General features: G+C 44.4%; 1 protein-coding gene across 1 annotated transcript; it reads right to left on the bottom strand.

Moving 5' to 3' along the window:
- Window positions 1-765: 765 nt before the first annotated feature.
- Window positions 766-15,889, bottom strand: ZC3HAV1L (zinc finger CCCH-type containing, antiviral 1 like). Its single transcript, XM_054560670.2, has 5 exons — window positions 15,301-15,889; window positions 14,193-14,328; window positions 8,414-8,672; window positions 6,432-6,557; window positions 766-2,750 (listed from the first exon to the last, which is right to left on the bottom strand). Exons 1-5 carry the CDS (start codon window positions 15,828-15,830, stop codon window positions 2,707-2,709), a joined length of 1,095 nt encoding a protein of 364 aa, XP_054416645.1. The 5' UTR covers window positions 15,831-15,889; the 3' UTR covers window positions 766-2,706.
- Window positions 15,890-20,694: the final 4,805 nt, after the last annotated feature.

Raw genomic sequence — 20,694 nt, forward strand, 5'->3', positions numbered from 1 at the left:
AATGAAACCATCATGTATAATTGTAAATGCTTTCAATTACATAGGGAAATGCTTACAAAAATAATATCAATCCCAAATGGCATAAAATTGTATGTATAGCATACCTTCAATATTTAAGGATATATGCATAAAAAAGACTGAAAAAAGCCTGGGCCTGGTGGCTCACACCTGCAGCCCCAGCACTTTGGGAAGCTGGGACACCACCTGGGAGGCAGGTGGATTGCTTGAGTCCAGGAATTCAAGACCAGCCTGGGCAACATGACAAAACCCTGTCTCCACAAAAAAAATTAGCTGGGCGTGGTGGCACATGCATGTAGTCCCAGCTACTCAGGAGGCTGAAGTGAGAGGATCACTTGAGCCCGGGAGGCAGAGGCTGCAGTGAGCTGTGATTGCACCACTGCACTCCAGCCTGGGTGACACAGAGAAACCCTGTCTCAAGGGAAAAAAAAAGAAAGAAAGAAAAAAAATACAGTATTAAGAGTGATTATACAGTGGTATTATGAGATGATTAATGTGACCTCCTTCATACATTCCTGTACTCTCCAAAATTTCCACAATGATGTATTATTATATTTTCAAAAAATGATTTTGGAGAAATATTCCTAAATAATAACAGAGTAATTCAAAAATACAATAATACATTATTTTTTAAATAAAAATGGCATTACAAATCAATTTACAAAAACTCCAGACAGGACTTAGAATAAGATTTATACTTTGACCATATGTCAATAAAAATAGAAAGGAAATTACTACATACACACATAAAATATAAATGAATTTTATTTATGAATGTATAGATGTACAGCAAATAGGAAAGATAATACATTAAAAGAACATATAGCCAGGTAGAGTTTTATCTCAGGAATTTAAGGATGTTTTAATATTACAAAAACCCTTATTTTAATCATATTAGTCAATTTAAGTGATAAAAATATGATTGTATCAAAAGATACTAATTCCTTTTATCAAGCTTTTAGCTTCCAACAAACAAGAATAGAAGATGTTATTTCTGTTATCCTAACAAAGAACATTTGTTTAAAACCAACAATTAACTTCATATGTAATGAAGAAATATCAAAAAAACTTATTACAATTTTATGAAACCCAAAAACAGAATAGAAATACCTATGAGTTTATATTTAGAAAAAGCAAACAGGCCATCTAAAACTGTCAGAACAAAGACAATCACCAAAAGATACATATTTTAAAAGTTAATAGCTTTCTAATAATAGAGATTCCCATGCTGACAGCAACATAGATATAAAACAGCCAAGAAAGAATTAATTAGGGTATATATAAAACCTAGACAAAAAGAAGAACCAAGTATAATGAAAAAAATCAAGAAACATGACAATAATGGAGACTAAATCCCTCGATGGAAAGAATTATTATCATAAATGTAAGTCTTAAAGAGTTAACTTTGGATGTAGACAAGCCAAATTGAAGCACTAAAAAGATGTTGACCTTATATAACACATTCCTTAGGGGGAAAGAAAGATTTTTTAATATTGGAAAAAATATGGTTAGGCATAGTGGCTCATGCCTGTAATCCCAGCACATTCAGAGGCCAAGGCGGGAGGACTGCTTGAGCTTAGGAGTTCAAGACCAGCCTGGACAACATAGTGAGACCGGGTCTCTACTAAAAACCTAAAAAAATTAGCTGAGTATGGTGGCATGCACCTATATAGTCCCAGCTACTAGGGAAGCTGAGGCAAGAGGATGGCTTGAGCCCGAGAAATCAAGGCTGCAGGGAGCTATAATTGTGCCCTGCACTCCAGCCTGGGCAACAGAGTGAGACCCTGTCTCAACAAAACGTAGGAGAGGCCGGGAGCGGTGGCTCACGCCTGTAATCCCAGCACTTTGGGAGGCCGAGGCGGGCGGATCACAAGGTCAGGAGATCGAGACCATCCTGGCTAACATGGTGAAATCTCGTCTCTACTAAAAATACAAAAAAATTAGCCGGGCGTGGTGGCGGGCAGTGTAGTCCCAGCTACTTGGGAGGCTGAGGCAGGAGAATGGCGTGAACCCGGGAGGCGGAGCTTGCAGTGAGCCGAGATTGTGCCACTGCACTCCAGGCTGGGTGACAGAGCGAGACTCCATCTCAAAAAAAAAAAAAAAAAAAAAAAAAAAGGTAGGAGAAGGAGGAAAAACAACGAAGACCAATATGCTACTGATTCACATGGATTCAAATACAAAGTATAATCCATTATATGGCAAAAAAAATATGTCTTCACTACCAAGTGTTACAATTACCAAGAATAAATAATGTTTTGCTCAGAGCTAGGGAGTAAAAACACACAGCATTGCAACATAAAGTAAGTGCTATGTTAGGCCTGTAAGAATACTACAAGAGTTACCTCTTTTGGAGTCAAGAAAGGCCAACCTGGCGTTTTGAAGAATCCAATTTTGCCAGGTTGTGACGCAGGAAGAAGGAAGAAGGAATGGCACTTATAAAAGAGGGAACATCAGGCTGAGTGCAGTGGCTCACACTTATAATACTAGCACTTTGGGAGGCCGAGGCGGGTGGATCACTTGAGATGAGGAGTTCAAGACCAGCCTGGCCAACATGGTGAAACCCCATCTCTACTAAAAATACAAAAATTAGCCAGGCATGGTGGTGCACGCCTATAATCCCAGCTACTCAGGAGGCTGAGGCAGGAGAATCACTTGAACCTGGGAGACGGAGGTTGCAGTGAGCTGAGATCATGCCACTGCACTCCAGCCTGGGCGACAGAGTAAGACTCCATCTCAAAGGAAAAAAGAAAAAAAAAACAAACCAGGGAATATCATTTACAGAGAATCACAAGACAAAATAGCACATTCCAGAAATTCCAAGTAGGTCAAGTACATACAATGTTGGTCTGCATTTTAAAAACTCAACTAAAGTCAATATTCAACCAGAACATTTCTCATAACAATCTGAATTTCTGGCTTCTTTTTTAAAAACTGGGCAATATGACAAAGTGGGCCCACATTCCCACATGGATACAAGAGGCAGGCATCCCTTTTAGATGGGACAGTTTGCCACAGCACTTCTCCCTTCTCCCATTTCTCTCGCATCCAGTTCACTTCATCCATTTAACTCACCTTTCTAGTCCCTGCAGGCGTTTGAGTTTACAAATACTACCCTACATGATGAGGACCAAGGAAGGTTTCAGCAGGAAAAAAGCCGTATGATTAGGTTTGCTTTCAAAACATCAGGCAGCCAGATGGAAGGCAGAAGTGAAGAGTGGTAAGGAGACCAGTGAAATCCACAAAAGCCTATTCTATTAAAGATTAAAACAGGGCTACCATCACTGCAGTGGGAACCAGGCACCTTTTACCAAAAACTCCCGTTAACAGATGACTTGAAAACCATGGAGTTTATGCATCTGTAGGATATATGCAGGAAGGCAATGAGGGTTTGAAACCAGGCAGTATGTATGGGGTGGAAAGAAAGGAGCAGAGAAGGATAAATATTTGAAAGGCTTTTGAGGGGAAGAAACTCTCCAACACTGGGTAACCAATTTGACAAAGGAAACAGGGAGAAAGAAAAGCATACGACAATTTACAGCTTTTTGCCTATGTCATTAGGTAGATAGTGGTGACATTCAAAAATAAGGAAATAAAAGGAGGAATAAGACTAGAGGAAAATTCATAATTCAATTTAGAATATGTTGAATTTGTAGAGTCTATAGACATGCGACTTGACATCAAAAACCCCGATAAATTACCAAAGAAAACTCTTCTCCAACTATAACGTGATAACTTTCCAACAGCTGAATCATGAGTGAAAATCAGAAAAAGACAGGCAGGGTTATATAAAATATTTTACAGAATGAATACCAATAAAACTAAGATTAAAGTAGACTATTATAGAATTGAATAAAATACTGCAACAAAGATGACAGAGGACCAATAACTTCACATATAAAAGCATAATGATAAGATATAAAAACAGAACAAAAACAAGTAAAGGTCCAGCAAGTCTCTCAATGTAAAGGAAATGCACTTATACCCTACACTGTTTCCATTAAAGATTTAAGATAGCTTACTACAAAAATATACATAGTAAAATGATGTGTAAATAATAGTAATAATTAAATGTAAAAAATTTTTTTTCATTATCACTAGGAGAAATCTGGACTAGAAAAAAAGAAACAATATGCAGAGCATAAAGGCTTTCAGAAATATTGTTGACAATGAAAGTAAAAAGGTCAACACAAGCAGCATGACTCATTATCTATTAGGAGAAAGCACAGCCATTTCTCACTTTAAAAAGGACATTTTTGCTTTTTCCCCAATTGAAAAGATAGCATTTCATGATAGAAATTTCTCTACATCGTTAATAGGTGCAGCACACCAGCATGGCACATGTATACATATGTAACTAACCTGCACATTGTGCACATGTATCCTAAAACTTAAAGTATAATAATAATAAAATAAAAAATAAAAATAAAATTAAAAAAAGAAATTTCTCTACATTAATTTAGCTTTATGAAAACGTATTACATTGTCTCTGTTTCTCAAATGTTATGTTACTGCAGGACAGTTGAATTTAAAAAAAAACAACAACAAAACTTTACACAGTGACATTGGGGGATGACTACAATAAACAGAACAAAAAAATTAATCGCATAAAGCTGCTTCTTGTGGTACCCCTTGATGAAAATAAACCACAAAATATTGAAACGCAACTCAATGAACACAGCTGGGTAGGTGGAGAGCAGGGAGGAAGGGAGAAGGGAGAAAGGGGAAAGGGAACATGAAATGGGTGAGGTATACAGACTTTTGATGGTCCATCCTGAGCCACAGTTAGAATGGATACAATTTAAAGGAGTGGATACACTGCTCATCCTTCAAACTATTGCGACTGGGCTTTGGTAAACGTTCAGCAAGAGACGAAGAGTAGACAGAGTCTCACGCCTGTAATCCCAGCAGTTTGGGAGGCCGAAGCAGGCTGATCACCTGAGGTCAGGAGTTCAAGACCAGCCTGACCAACATGGTGAAACCTCATCTCTACTAAAAATACATAATTAACTGGGCGTGGTGGCGCATGCCTGTAATCCCAGCTACTTGGGAGGCTGAGGGAGAATTGCTTGAACCCGGGAGGCGGAGGTTATGGTGGGCTGAGATCACGCCATTGCACTCCAGCCTGGGCAACAAGAGTGAAACTCCGTCTCAAAAAAAAAAAAAAAGAGTAGACAGAGTGAGGTAGAAGTCTCTGGAGAGAACCCAAAGGTTATATACTCTGTACTATTGGCTGAGGATGGACATACAAAAATTGAATATCATCCAAGCACAGTATTGCTGAGGTCCTTTCATGAAAATTGCGAGGCCTCGTTAAAGGTTGTCCCACATCAGCATAGAGGAGGGCCCCATTAATAAAAGGCCAAATATAAAATGAAAAAACAAGGACAATAAGAAAGCAGACACCAGAAAGCTATTCACTCATACATATATTTTAAAAATGCAAATGACAGTATCCTTTAGCATCTATAAGCTAAGCAAAAGTAAAAAATAGCTGGAAAAATTCAATATTCTGCAGATTTTAAGACAGGAGTTATATTCAAAATTTGTTAGAGGCTGGGTGCAGTGGCTCATGCCTATAATCCTAGCACTCTGGGAGGCAGAGGCAAGCAGATCAGTTGAGCCCAGGAGTTCAAGACTAGCCTGGGCAACATGGCAAAATACCCTCTCTACAAAAAAAAAAAAAAATACAAAAAATTAGCTGGTTGTGGTGCATACCTGTAGTCCCAGCTACTCAGGAGGCTGAGGTGGGAAGATCACCTGAGCCCAGGAAGTCAAGGCTGCAGTGAGCCGAGATCATGTCACTGCACTCCAGCCTGGGCAACAAGCAAGACTACCTCAAAAAAAAAAAAATTGTTAGAAAAAGGCAAGTAGTTAAATAAACTATGATATATTAATGTATCTGTGCAAAAACATGATTATGTATGATGTGAACACATATAGAAAGATGCTTGAGACAATATTAAGTAAAAAAAAATAATGTGTGCAAAGTACTCTATGATTGCCACAATATAAATTGACAGAAAAACAATGGTGGACCACAGAAGTCAGCAGAGCTCCATCTACCCAGCCTGAGGAAAGCACCTAGGAGCTGCAGGTAGAAGCTGCCATCTTCAGCACTCACCCTGGACTGGCCCCATCTGCATTCAGTTTTAGCCTCTCTTTGCCTGCTCAATGTCCAACCCCATCCCCAACCACCCATGCCTAACTGTATTCTTCCAAAAGGACATTTTCTCCTTTTCCATCTTCTTTACTTCTCACAACACACTGTGAGGTAGATGTTATTATGACCATTACAAATCTATCATTAAATGAATGGTTACAAATTAAAGCTAAACAGAAGGCTTGTTTTCAGATCTTCCAAGCTTCTTGGAACTAAGCTTCTTCTTAGTTCACTGACCCCCTTTAAGGTTTACCTGGGCAGGGCTTCTTGGCCGACTGAGCAGGGACAGAAGCCAGAGGACCAGCTTCTGCAGCTCCAGCTGCGTGCACTCCTTGCTTCTCAAGGCCTTGTGAATGCTCAGTAGAAGGTGATGAATTATCTACAAAGAGGAAAGGGATAAGTTTTCCTACGATGATACCCCAAGTTTCATTTTATGTTGGGAGCAACAGCCCAGCTAACCAGACATCAGACAAGACTCCCAACACCTGGATTTGGAGAGTTCATGTCTTCTGGATTTTAAAAAATTGTATGTGTGTGTGGATAAAAAATAGAGAGACAGAGAGAGAGCAAGTGGAAAGTCACTATGTCACAGGAGAGACTCACCAAACAAAACCAGATGAAGACAATGACAGGCCCTAGACAAAGCATAGGGTAGAAGGTACCTGCCACCATTCACGGTTCCCTAAACAGCCCGACACTGGTATATGCAGAGCCCTCCCTGCCTGCACTCACTACGTCTGACACTAACATCCCAACACATGAAAACCCGATGGTGAAAGCTTAGCAACTCCGCCTTTGGTGATTTACTTTTCCCAACAGCAATTCTCCTAAGCCTACCACCCACTGATTTCTAGGTATCAGCAAATGTAACAGAATAAGTAACTGAATGCATTATAATTAAAAGAACACCAAACCACACTTTGTAGACTAAAAAACTACTAAAGGCCAGGTGCAGTGGCTCACACCTGTCATCCCAACACTTTGGGAGGCCAGGGCTGGAGGACTGCTTGAGCCCAGGAGTTCAAAAGCAGCCTGGTCAACATAGCAAAACCTTGTCCCTACAAAAGAAAAATTAAAAAAAATAGCTGGACATGGTGGCATGTGCCTATAGTCCCAGCTACCAGGGAGGCTGAGCAGAAAGATCACTTGAGCCCAGGAGTTCGAGGCTGCAGTGAGTCATTATTGTGCCATTGTACTCCAGCCTAGGCAACAGAGCAAGATCCTGTCTCCAAAAACAATAAAAATTACTGAAAGACTATGGGAATATATTTATAATGGGAATATGCAATATTCCTAGCAATATGGGAAAATATGATGTTGTATAAAGTAGAAATTTAAGATATTAAATTAACATATACTTTGAGCACAACTGGATTCGTGTTTGTATATAACAGAAATGAAGGGCCTATAATAAAATTGTAACAAGTATAGTAGAGTGAGCAAAATCATATACAATTTTCATTTCCAGTTGCTATTTTCCAAATGGTTCTGTAATGTCGTTAAAATTACTTAAAAATTAACAAAGCCAAAAATTCTATTTATGAAAAGAAAGCCATCCCTACATTAATCTTACTTTTCCAGTCACTGGCCCATCTCCTTCCTCTTTTTCCTAACCATGCCGTTAAAACTTTTCTACCAGGCCAGGCGGGTGGCTCATGCCTGTAATCCCAGCACTTTGGGAGGCCAAGGCAGGCGAATCATGAGGTCAAGAGATTGAGACCATCCTGGCCAACATGGTGAAACCCCGTCTCTACTAAAAATACAAAAATTAGCTGGGCGTGGTGGCACATGCCTGTAGTCTCAGCTACTCGGGAGGCTGAGGCAGGAGAATCGCTTGAACCCGGGAAGCAGAGGATGCAGTGAGCCCCGATCACGCCACTGTACTTCAGCCTAGGGGACAGACCGAGACTCTGTCTCAAAAAAAAAAACTTGTTCTACCTACTTCCTGACATCCAATTTACCAACAAGCTACTGTTCAATCACTTGGGTAGATTCTAGTAGCTGGCAGTGACAGTGCTAAGGATAAACTCCATCCCTTCCCTCCTTTGGTTAGGATCACCGTTCTATACAATAAAATGTTGCCTGTTCTAAACTTTCCCAAGAACAAAGCTGAAATTAACATAGGAACTGCTTTGCCCCCAGACTCACTTTCATGTCACTGTTCTTACTTCTTTAGAGTGAAGCATCCCAAAACTATATCGCTGATACTTCTCTGTCCTCCTTGGATATTCCTACCTGTATTTTCCTGCATCTTGTGCAGCTTCATATGCTTGTAGGTGGAGATTATCTGAAAATTAACAACACTTGGAATATTCAGTCCTTGGTCCTGTAGCAGCTTCAAAGATGCAGCATGGATAAGCTGATGAGATCGTTTGCAGGTCTGAAGTTTGCATTCTCCCTTGACAAAGGATTTGCACACATGAAACTTGTTGCATTTATCCTTGAGGTTGCAGTAGCCATAGAGGGCTTCCCCTTTGTTGTAGAGCAAACAGACCTGGTACAGAAATGAGGCAACACCTGAAATATTAGTTTTCTTTTTTTTTTTTTTTTTTTTTGGCAGGGGGAGATGGAGTCTCCCTCTGTCACCCAGGCTGGAGTGCAGTGGCACCATCTTGGCTCACTGCAACCTACATCTCCCGGGTTCAAGCAATTCTCCTGCCTCAGCCTCCCAAGTAGCTGAGAATACAGGCGTTCACCACCACAGCCAGCTAATTTTTGTATTTTTAGTAGAGACGGGGTTTCACCATGTTGGCCAGGCTGGACTCGACCTCCTCTCCTCAGGTGATCTGGCCACCTCAGCCTCTCAAAGTGCTGGGATTACAGGTGTGAGCCACCACACCTGGCCAATATTAGTTTTCACTCTATCTTTTAAGCCAGAAGACTATAGTTTCTCTAGCTAAACTGAAGACTAAATTACATCTTCTGATCACCAGTGGCTGTTAAAATCTTTGGGTGAAAGCCTGATGATAGTGTAGTGGTGCTAACCATACTCCAGCTGCTGTGGGCACTGGCTGCTCGTGACTCACAGCTGCCCCTCTCTTACTTTACACTCTCAGCTGACCTGCCCTCTGTCCCCAAAGCCTGTAGCCAATGAATGACTTAGATAAAGCTAAAAAATGCTAGAGTGCCTCAAAGCTAGACTCAGTGTGATCTTTGTTCCACAGCTCCCCATGAATCAAGTCAAGGCCAGACCTTATGTGCTTGTAGCTTTTCCTTCCTTAGACCCTGCTTCCCTCTCTCCCACACTGGGTTTTCCTGAAAAACCCGCCTTCAGAAAAATCACATGTACCTGGGTCTGTATCTCAGGCTCTGCTTCCAGGGAAACCAATTTCAACGGGTGGCACAAAGATATAATTTATGATCCAGACAAGGGCATTTTTAGGCTGCAAGGGAGCACAATTAATAATCACACTGGGACAACTAATATAAACTGAGTCTATCCCAGACACACCAAGACCACACTGATGGGGAACTTCATAATGATGGGATTAGGCTGTTGACCCTGAAACCACGCATCAGTCTTAGCCTCTCGCACAAAGATGACATTATACGCCTCCTGATGTGACACAACAGGAAACAGAACTGTCCAGGTTTTACTATGGAAGTCTGACATCCCCGGCAACCCCTCAGTCCCAGGCAAATGGGATGGTGAGTCACCCTAACAATGCTGCACATGTAAAAACAATTCTTGCTATAAAATAAATCCTGGCCGGGCGCAGCGGCTTACGCCTGTAATCCCAGCACTTTGGGAGGCCAAGGCAGAAGGATCACCTGAGGTCAGGAGTTCATAACAGCCTGGCCAACACGGTGAAACCCCTACTCTACTAAAAATACAAAAATTAGCCAGGCATGATGGCACACGCCTGTAATTCCAGCTACTGGGGAGGCTGAGGCAGGAGAATCACATGAACTGGGGAGGTGGAGGTTGCAGTGAGTGAGCCAACATTGTGCCACTGCACTCCAGCCTGGGCGACAGAGCAAGACTCCATTTCAAAAATAAATAAGGCCGGGTGTGGTGGCTCACGCCTGTAATCCCAGCACTTTGGGAGGCCAAGGCGGGTGGATCAAAAGGTCAGGAGTTCAAGACCAGCCTGGCCAATATGGTGAAACCCCGACTCTACCAAAAATACAAAAATTAGCCAGTCGTGGTGGCACCTGTAATCCCAGCTGCTTGGGAGGCTGAGGCAGAATTGCTTAATCCGGGTGGCAGAGGTTGCAGTGAGCTGAGATCGCGCCACTGCACTCCAGGCTGGACGACAGAGTGAGTCTCCATCTCAAAAAATAATAATAATAAATAAATAAAATAAAGTAAAATAAATCCTAAATCTGATCAAAATTTGAGGGATACAGGAACATGTTCAATAGTACTACAGGAATGTAATCAGTCAAATCTAAAATATGGGAAATCCTACAAGACACAGATGACCTGGTTTGAAATGAAATAGCATCCTATTTATAATTGTGATGCCAATTTCCTAAAATAAATTCATAACTTTAATGCAATTTCTACCCTTCTCAAAGAATTCCTTTAAAGTAGTTTTAGGAATTTAAGTGATTCTAAAGCTTATCTGGAAAAGGAGACATGAATTGATTAAACAAAAACAAAATTAGGCAGGCACAGTGGCTCATGGCTGTACTCCTAGCACTTTGGGAGACCAATGATGGCAAATTGCTTGAGCCAAGGAGTTCAATACCAGCCTAGGCAACACAGCAAGACCCTGTCTCTACAAAAAAATTTAAAAAGTTGACTGGGCACAGTGGCTCACGCCTGTAATCCTAACACTTTGGGAGGCCAAGGCAGGTGAATTGCCTGAGCTCAGGAGTTTGAGATCAGCCTGGGCAACATGGTGAAACCCTGTCTCTACTAAAAACACAACAAATTAGTTAGGCATGGTAGCACATGCTTGTAGTCCCAGCTAATAGGGAGGCTGAGGCACAAGAATTGCTCGAACCTGGGAGGCAGAGGTTGCAGTGAGCTAAGACCATGCCACTGCACTCCAGTCTGGGCGACAGAGCAAGACTCTGTCTACAAAACAAACAAACAAAAACAAAAAAACAAAAAAAAGTATCTGGGGGCCGGGCACTATGGCTCACGCCTGTTATCCCAGCACTTTGGGAGGCCGAGGTGGGCGGATCACTTGAGGTCAGGAGTTCAAGACCAGCCTGGCCAAAATGACAAACCCCATCTCTACTCAAAATACGAAAAACTAGCTGAGTATGGTGGCAAGCACCTGCAATCCCAGCTACTCGGGAGGCTGAGGCAGGAGAATCGCTTGAACCAGGGAGGTGGAGATTGCAGTGAGCTGAGATCACGCCACTGCACTCCAGCCTGGGCGATAGAGCAAGATTCCATCTCAAAAAAACAAAACAAAAAAAAGTAGCTGGGTGTGGTGGTGTACACCTGTAGTCCCAGCTACTCGAGAGGCTGAAGTGCAAGGACTGCTTGAGCCCAGGAGATCAAGGTTGCAGTGAGCTATGACCAGCCTGGGCAACATAGCAAAACCCTGTCTCTGCACTCCAGCCTGGGTGACACAGCGAGAACATGTCTCTAAAAGAGTAAATAAACTTTAAAAATGAAAGATAAACTACTTTAATTAGTATGATAGTGGTTCAAGAATTGGAGATCATGGAAAATAGATCCTAGACCTACTCAAAATATTAGAACAGCCTGTTCCTTATAGATTTGTTAAAATTAAGGAGAATAGGGATATGTAGGTCGAAGGGAACAAAGTTTCAATTAGACAGGATGAATTTCTGGAAATCCATTGTACGGCAAGGTGACTGTAGTTAATAATAATATAATGGCTGGGCACAGTGGCTCACCCCTATAATCCCAGCACTCTGGGAGGCTGAGGCGGGCGGATCACGAGGTCAGGAGATCGAGACCATCCTGGCTAACAAGGTGAAACCCCATCTCTACTAAAAAAAATACAAAAAATTAGCTGGGCATGGTGATGGGCGCCTGTAGTCCCGGCTACTCAGGAGGCTGAGGCAGGAGAATGGCATGAACCCGGGAGGCGGAGCTTGCAGTGAGCTGAGACCGCACCATTGCACTCCAGCCTGGGTGATAGAGTGAGACTCCATCTCAAAAAAAAAGAAATAAATAAAATAAAATAAAAATAAAAATAAAATAAAATAAATAAAAAATAAAATAAATTTAAAAAAATATATACTGTATACCCGAAAATTGCTGTCCTTACCACACCCAAAAAATAATAGCTATGTGAAGTAATGGTATGCTAATTAGCCTAATCGTTGCAATCAATTCACAATGTAAATATATTAAAACATCACATCATACACTGTAAATATAAAATTATTTGTCAACTATACTTCAATAAAGACAAAAATTTGATAGAATTCAACTATGAAACTATATAAGCCTGGCCAGGCACAATGGCTCACGCCTGTAATCCCAGCACTTTGGGAGGATGAGGCAGAGGGATTACTTGAGGTCAGGCATATAAGACCAGCCTGGCCAACACGGTGAAACGCTCTCTCTACCAAAAAGTACAAAAATTAGCTGGGCATGGTGGCACGTGCCTGTAGTCCCAACTATTCAGGAGACTGAGGTGGGAGAATCACTTGAACTCAGGAGGCAGAGTCTACAGTGAGCCGAGGTACTTCCAGCCTGTGTGACAGAGTAAGACCCTGTCTCAAAAAAAAAAACAAAAACAAAAAAAAAAACTATATAAGTCTGATGTTTTCTTGTGCAAGCCTTCTAACTAACGCTTTGAGGTTTAATGCTTTTATTTTAAAAATTTTTATGAGACTATTTTGGTTTTGTTTCTTCTTGAATCCATTTTGACGAGCTATATTTTTCTAGAAATTTGTCCATTAATGCACCAGCATGAAATGTTACATATTTGTCTATTGTCTTTTTTATTGAGAGAGTGGTAAAAGCAATCATCAGGCATTTCATACAAGAGATGTGAGGCACCATTCTTGCCTCGTGCACTGTGTTTTTCCACAGTCCCTGCTGTCCACATGGTCACGTTTTGTGCCACATGTCACCTACTTCCAGCCCCAGGTGATGGGGACAAGTGGAGGCACAGGGGAGGCTCCTGTCGTAAGTGCAGCCAACCCATCAGCTGCTCACAAAACACTGAAGTAGTCTAATATGACAAGGTGAGGCCGGGCGCAGGATACACCCTAAAAAAGGGCACATCAAAAAAAATTCGATAGATTTGACAAAATAAAAATATTAAACTTCTATAAATCAAAAAGTACTATAAAATTAAAAGGCAAATAGCAGCAGCACCACGCCTTCTCTCTGAGAGAGGAAGGACTGGACCCAGCCTCATAGCTGCAGCCACCCGCCTCACCCTTCCTGCCAATAACCTGCTTCAGCTACTGCTTGGATCTACTTTGGGCAACATGGTTGGTTGGAATGCATCTGGCTCACAACCATGACGTACCAGACTTGGCTTCAGTGCTTGAAGAAATGAAACAGGTTATGCATGTCAGGAAGAAACCTCCTTGTTCCTGAGATCAACTCCAGGACTGCCTTCTGGGTACAGATTCTGCTGCCTTGAGAGCAGCCTCTGCCAACTGCACCAAAGGCTCCAGCTCCCACCTCTAGTCTTGTGGCTATCTTCCTTTCTAGACTCTGAAATGCCTTAGAGTTCAAATCAGGCCACAATTATGAACTATCCTCTGTTTTCTCAACATCTCCCCTTCTTCCCACCTCTCTTCTGGCCAAGTGGAGGTGTCTATGATAGCATCACTGTGCTAGATTAGAAAATCTTGCTTTTAATTGGTGGTCTTAATTGACGTTCCAATTTTCTCTTGGGATTTGTACTATTTTGTTTTTAAAACTTCTTTGTATATGACTAAACCCAAACAAACATACTATTTTGCTATGATAGCAATTATAAAGGGTACCTTTAAAGCATTTGAAACTGAATCATGTTGCTTCAAAGCAATTAAAATTAATATATAAAGCCAAAAGAAAAATAAATGGGGAAAGTACTTGTAACAAATGTGACATGAGGGTGACTCCTTGGTGACTCACCTCTGGTAAAAGACAGGGGTCATTCTGCAAAAGCAGGATCCGAAGCTGGTTTTCATTGAGACCAAAAAGTCCATGGTTTTTCAGGACCTGCATGTTGACAGGTGTGTGGATATCATGGGAAAGGGTACAGGTAGACCTAAAAGAACAAAGCCCTCGGTCAGATGCCCAGGTGAAGAAGGACCAGTCTGTCCAATTCCTTGCCTTGAGCAGCTTTCAATTTATTTAATACATGTGAAGTTGAGTAATTTTCATGAAACCGGGGATAGAATGGCCTAATAAGCAGTGATGGAAAATAAGAAAGTTGGGTTGAAGCAACTCCTCTCCCAGGGTCATTTGAATTTTCAGTAGGGATGCTTTGAAGCCAAGGGTCGCCCACCTCGCCTGAGGATGCGTATCTGTTCCGTAGGCGACTGCACCTGAGCTTCTCCCTGGCAACAGCTGCCACAGTCCACCAACGTTAAAAAGAAAGCGCCCCATCCCCAGCACCGCTTTGGCGGGGTGTGTGGCTAGAGACAACCAAGGAAAATTCGGGGATGTGAAGCACACCCTGGGGTCAGGAGGCAGCCCCGAACCCAGCTCCAGCAGTCAGGAACCACAGGGCCTCACCCAAGCCATCCAGCCCTGTTTCCTGGGGTGAGACTGGCTCAGCGCTGTTAAACCTAGAGGGCGCAGACCCGCTTCTGCACAAGTCTGTGGATATGGGGGAACGGCGATTTCCGGCTAAAGGGTCCAGGGATCTCATGGGATCCTCAGACGCCCCTCGCCCCCCACCTCCCGCCAAAGATCAGCGGAGTAAGTGAACTCCGAAGTCCCAGTCCGGATTTAACCCGGCCGCGTCGCGCAGGATCCGGGGGGGCGGGCGCGGGCAGCAACTTTTCTGGCGGGGGCGGTTGAGACGTCTCCATGGAGAGGACCTTCGCGCCTTTCCGCCCAGCTGCTGGGAGCGCGGGGGAGGCCGCCCAAGAAAGGCCTGCGGGAGGGGGTCGTCCAGCCCCGCGTCCCCGGCCCCGGGCAGGACGAAGCCCCCCTTCCCGTCGCTCCCACTTCCAGCAGGACGGCCAGGCCCGCGGCCAGCGCCCACAGTCCCCGCCCGCCGCCGCCTTCTCACCAGCAGTCCCGGTTGGGGCACTTGCCCAGCATGTGCCGGCGGCAGAAGTGCAGCTGGTCGCAGGCCTGGCACTCGCCGCGCTGGTAGCGGGCGCAGAGGCGCACAGAGGACACGGCCACCACCCTCCAGGCGGAGGTGCCGCCACCGCCCACCGCGCCGGCCGCCGCCTCGGCCTCAGCGTCCCCGAGGCCCTCCTGCGTCTCCACCTCCTGCAGCAGGAAACGCTCGGGCCCGGCGCGTTGCAGCACGTCCCGGAGCCTGGCCTCCGACAGCTCCACGTGGCCGCGCAGGTCCTTCAGGAACATGCGGCCGCCGTGGGCGCACAGCACCTTGGTGAGGAAGGAGCACACTGTGGGCTCCGCCATGGTCGCTGGCACGGGCCCTGTGCGCGCGGCGCCGCGAGCCGGGACGGGCAGGCTCCTCCCAGTCACGTCCACGATTTCCAGCGAACATCCCGGGGATGGGCCTGGGCCTGGGCCTGGCGAGGGGTGGGCCTGCGGGAGGCCGGGTGAGGGGCGGCCCCGGCGCATGGAAGCAGGGCACGGCGCCTGCGGATCCCCTGGACGCGGACTCAGGCGGGGACAGCGTTGATGGAGCGTCTGCTCCGCCCGGGCACCGTTCTGGGCGAGGCCTGGCCTTGAGGGGCTTGTATAGTGGGAGTCACAAAGGTACTCGCCAACAAGTAAGACAACTGGTAGTGCTAGGGAAGCCTGCGGAGAAGGCGAAATAGGTAAAAGGTAGTAGGAGGTGAGTGGCCGGGCTGCTTCGGGGGAGGTGGCCACTAGCCACATGTGGCTGCTGAGCACTTCTGGGATTTTTTGTTGTTGTTGTATTTTTATTTTTGGAGACAAGGTCTCACTTTATCGCCCAGGCTGGAGTGCAGTGGCGCTATCATAGTTCGCTGCAGCCTGGAACTCCTGGGCTCAAGCGATCCTCCCACCTCAGCCTCCTGAGTAGCTGAGAGCGAAGGTGCGCACCTCTAATTTTTTTTGTTTTTGTTTTGTTTTGTGGAAACGGAGTCTCCCCATGTTGCCCAGGCTGGTCTCGAACTCCTCAAGCGATCCACCTGCCTCCGCCTCCCAGAGCACTGGAATTACAGGCGTGAGCCACCCCGCGGGGCCTGCTGAGCTTTATTGGAAAGTGGCTAGTCCGAATTGAGATGTAACATAAGTGTGAAATACACACACTAGATTTTGAGGACTGAGAATGAAAAAAAAAGTAAAATATCTCATTAACTTTATATGAATCACATGTTAAACTGATAATATTTTGGATATATTTGGATAAATAAAACGTTATGACAACTTCATGTGTTGCTTCTACTTTCCTAATGTAGCTATGAGGAAATTTTACATTGCAAATGTGGATTACCTTAGTTTTGTTGAGCAGCACCAGTCTAGAGCTGCCTTAAGCATCCATGGTTTTTGTCCAACACCTTGCTTGTTTAATGAACGTTTGTTGAGCCAACTACTAACGCAGTGACAGTACAAAGATGAATCAGACCATCAGAGAACTCAGCCAGCCTAGCTGCTGTTTTACAAGGTGCTTGTGAGGATTAAATGCATTAATGTCATGTAATGTAAAGAAGCTGGAGAGGAAGACAATTGGCCAGATGCCAGAAGACCTTCTCTGCCATGCTGTGAAATTTGGACTTATATCCCGAGAACTTTGGGAAGTCACTAAAGGATTTTCATCTGGGAAGTGTGTATGTCTCCTGAGTGCCACTCAAGGTGTGTCGTTCAGCTCTGGGCTTTAATGTCTTCTCTTCAGCAAAACCTTTCCTGACCTCTCAAATCTAAAGTAGCTCCCCAGTCTGCATGGAACTTACCACTGATATTTTTCTTCTTTATTGTGTATTTATATATTTAGCTATAGAATTCAGGCTCATGAAAGCAGGAACCTTGTTTTGCTCATTGCTGTATCCCTACCACCTAAAATAGTACCTGGCCATATTGTAGGATAGGTGTTTTGGAAAGACCCCTGGCAGCAATGAGAAGAATGGATTTCTGGAAAAGCAAGACGAGGTGGGGAGTAACAGAAAATAAACAGGATTTGAGGGACTATAACCCAAATGTTATTTATGTTGAGTTTGCAGTGGACAACCCAAGGTAAGACGCTCAACAGGCAGGTGTATTCTGTGTACAGGTCTAGACCTTGAGGGACATGAGAAAGGAAGAGATGTAGATTTGCGTGACGTCAGAGTATTAGGTAACTGAGAGTTGAGAGTTGATAAGATCACCTGGCAAAAATGAAGAGTGTGAAAAAGCAGAGGTGGGGGGAAAGAAGCTTGGCAAATACCCACATTAAATAAGCAAGTGGGGGAAGAGAAAAATAGGCAGTAGTCTACGTCCCCTTGGCACTCAGCATTTGTTCCTGAACTCTCTGCCTAAGCTTTTTTCCAACAGAAAGCAAGCAGCCAGCAGGAAAGGCAGGCTGGAATTACCAAGCAGCCAACACCTCCAGGAAGAGCCTTCATCCAGGGATATTGGGGAATTGGTGGTTTGAGGATGCACTCTCAACCCTAAAATTGGCATGAGGATTATTTTAAACTAAAGACATGTAAGATTCAATAGAGGCAAAAAGAAGCCCTCTTGAAGGTTCCTTTATTTCAGTAAAAGCAGAACCTTCTGGGAATGAGGCTGCCATTCATCCCCTCTCCGGGGGTTTATGGACATGAAATAGAAGACCATGTGCACCTGCATAAACAACATGATCACAAACTTCCTTATCTCCTGTTTGTTCCCTAGAAACCCCTTTGTTCTTCCCATAGGAGCCTTTTTGCCCCCCTTCTCTCCCCTATTAAGTTAGGTAAATAAATCATCATCACTTCTTTTGTGCAGTGCCATATGCATATATATTTTTTCTCTTGTCAGTTAAATTTGCAGCCCCTCAGAACTGAACATAAGAGGGTGCAGGAAAAGTTTGTCCTCCCCAACAATGGATCAAACAGCCCAACTCATAATTCCTCATGTGGAACCACTTGGAGGTGTACATTCCATGGTCTCCCAATGTTTCCTCAGTGGAACTGAACCCTAGTTGCCCACAGCCACACCTGCTCATTAGCACTCCCCATACAGTCTTCCTGCCTTTCCTTGCCGCACCTCCCCATTCCCCTGCCAGTGTTTCTTAGGATCACCTCCCAAGTAAACTGCGTGCATTCAATCCTTGTTGGATTGCTCCTGAGGGAACATAGCCTAACATATAAACTGATAAGGAGAGGTTAGAGAAAAATGAGAGTCATTCATGGACACACAGAGGAGAGAGTTTCAAGGAGGAAGTGATCAACATGGTGAGATACTACAGAGGGGAGCTTTCCTACAAGGGAAAGCTTGTAGGCAGTGATAACCTAGGCAGGTTTATTTCAGAGGAATAATGAGAAAAGGTAGATTTCTGTAGGTTAAAAAAAGAAGAATGGAAAAATCCAGGACTTTACTTCTAAAAGTAAGTAAGGTAATGATAATAAGAGGAAGACACAAGACTGAGAAAGGTATTTTATTATAGGAGAGACAAGCATAGTTACATGCTGAGTAGAAAGAGCCCGTAAGGCCGGGCGCGGTGGCTCACGCCTGTAATCCCAGCACTTTGGGAGGCCGAGGCAGGCGGATCATGAGGTCAGGAGTTCGAGACCATCCTGGCTAACATGGTGAAACCCCGTCTCTACTAAAAATACAAAAAATTAGCCAGGCGTGGTGGCTGGCGCCTGTAGTCCCAGCTACTCGGGAGGCTGAGGCAGGAGAATGGCATGAACCCGGGAGGCGGAGCTTGCAGTGAGCCAAGATTGCACCACTGTACTCCAGCCTGGGGAACAGAGCGAAACTCTGTCTCAAAAACAAAGAGAAAAGAAAGAGCTAGTAAGAATGGAAAGTTGAAAATAAAGGAGGCCAGCTGCGGTGGCTCATGCCTGCAGTCCCAGCCCTTTGGGAGGCTGAGGCAGGAGAATCACTTGAGTCCAGGAGTTTGAGATCAGCCTGGGCAACATGGTAGAACCCTGTCTCTACTAAAAATGCAAAAATTAGCTAGGCGTGGTGGCATGTGCCTGTAGTCTCAGCTACTCAGGAGGCTGAGGTGGGAGGATTGCTTCAGTCTAGGAGGTCAGAGGCTGCAGTGAGCCAAGATCATGCTACTGTACTCCAGCCTGGGCGACAGAAAAAGGTAGAAAGGAAGGGAAAGGAAAGAAAAGGAAGGAGAAAAGAAAAAAAGAAAGAATATAAAGGAAAGGGGAATCGTAATCAGCGGGGGATGTCCATAGGCAGTGAGAGAGAATGGGAGATGTCAGAGGAACTAACCTCCGACAGGAGGGGAGATGCTTCTTCCATTCACACAACAGGAAAGGAGGCAAGGATTAGAGCACCTAAAGACAAGTTTGTAGGCTTTGTTTTGTTTTGTCTTTTTAAGTTTAAGGCAAAACCAAGAATGGGTGGTGGAGAGTCACTTGAGGAGACCATAAAGGCTCGACAAAGCTGACTTGTGGAGTGGGGAGAAGGCTGAGAGGAAGGACCGGTAGGCACGGGCAGGGCCTTGCCAAGGCCACAAATTGGTAGTGGCATGGATCCAAACAGTGCTGCAATTCTCCTAAAAGCTCTCAAGGTGTAAGAACAGAATTTGGTTGATTCACTTTTAGGTTCTGCCAGTGGATGAGACTTAAGGTCCAAAGTTCTGGATGATTGAAAGTATGAATTGAAAGAGTGATCAGGGGGCTGGGTGCAGTGGCTCATGCCTGTAATCCCACCACTTTGGGAGGCTGAGGCAGGTGGATCACCTGAGGTTGGGGATTCAAAACCAGCCTTAGCAAAGTGGTGAAACCCTGTCTTTACCCAAAATTACAAAAATTAGCCAGGTGTGGTGGCACACGCCTGTAATCCTAGCACTTTGGAAGGCCGAGGCAGGAGGATCACCTAAGGTCAGGAGTTCAAGACCAGCCTGGCCAACATATTGAAACCCCATCTCTACTAAAAATTAGCCAGGCATGGCAGTGGGTACCTGTAATCGCAGCTACTCAGGAGGCTCAGGTGGGAGAATCACTTGAACCTGGGAAGCAGAGGCTGCAGTGAGCTGAGATCACACCACTGCACTCCAGCCTGGGAGACAGAGTAAGTTTCTGTTTCAAAAAAAAAAAAAAGAGAAGAAAAGAGAGTGGTCGGGGCTGAACAATGGGCTGGAGACTAAGTAAGGGAGTGAAGACAGCAAGGGGCTATATGTGAGCAGAGAAAGACGACGTACGAAATGTAGGAGGGCAAGAGAGCTAAAAAGCAGGCTGGGGTCAGAGGTAGAATATAGAGGTTTGGGATTTCAGAAACAGCAGTTCTAGGCCATTTGCGGTGGTTCGTGCCTGTAATCCCAGCACTTTGGGAGGCCGAGGCAGGAGGATCAGTTGAGGTCAGGAATTCAAGACCA

The sequence above is a fragment of the Pongo abelii genome, chromosome 6 (assembly GCF_028885655.2).
Source record: "Pongo abelii isolate AG06213 chromosome 6, NHGRI_mPonAbe1-v2.0_pri, whole genome shotgun sequence".
Lineage (NCBI taxonomy): Eukaryota > Metazoa > Chordata > Mammalia > Primates > Hominidae > Pongo > Pongo abelii.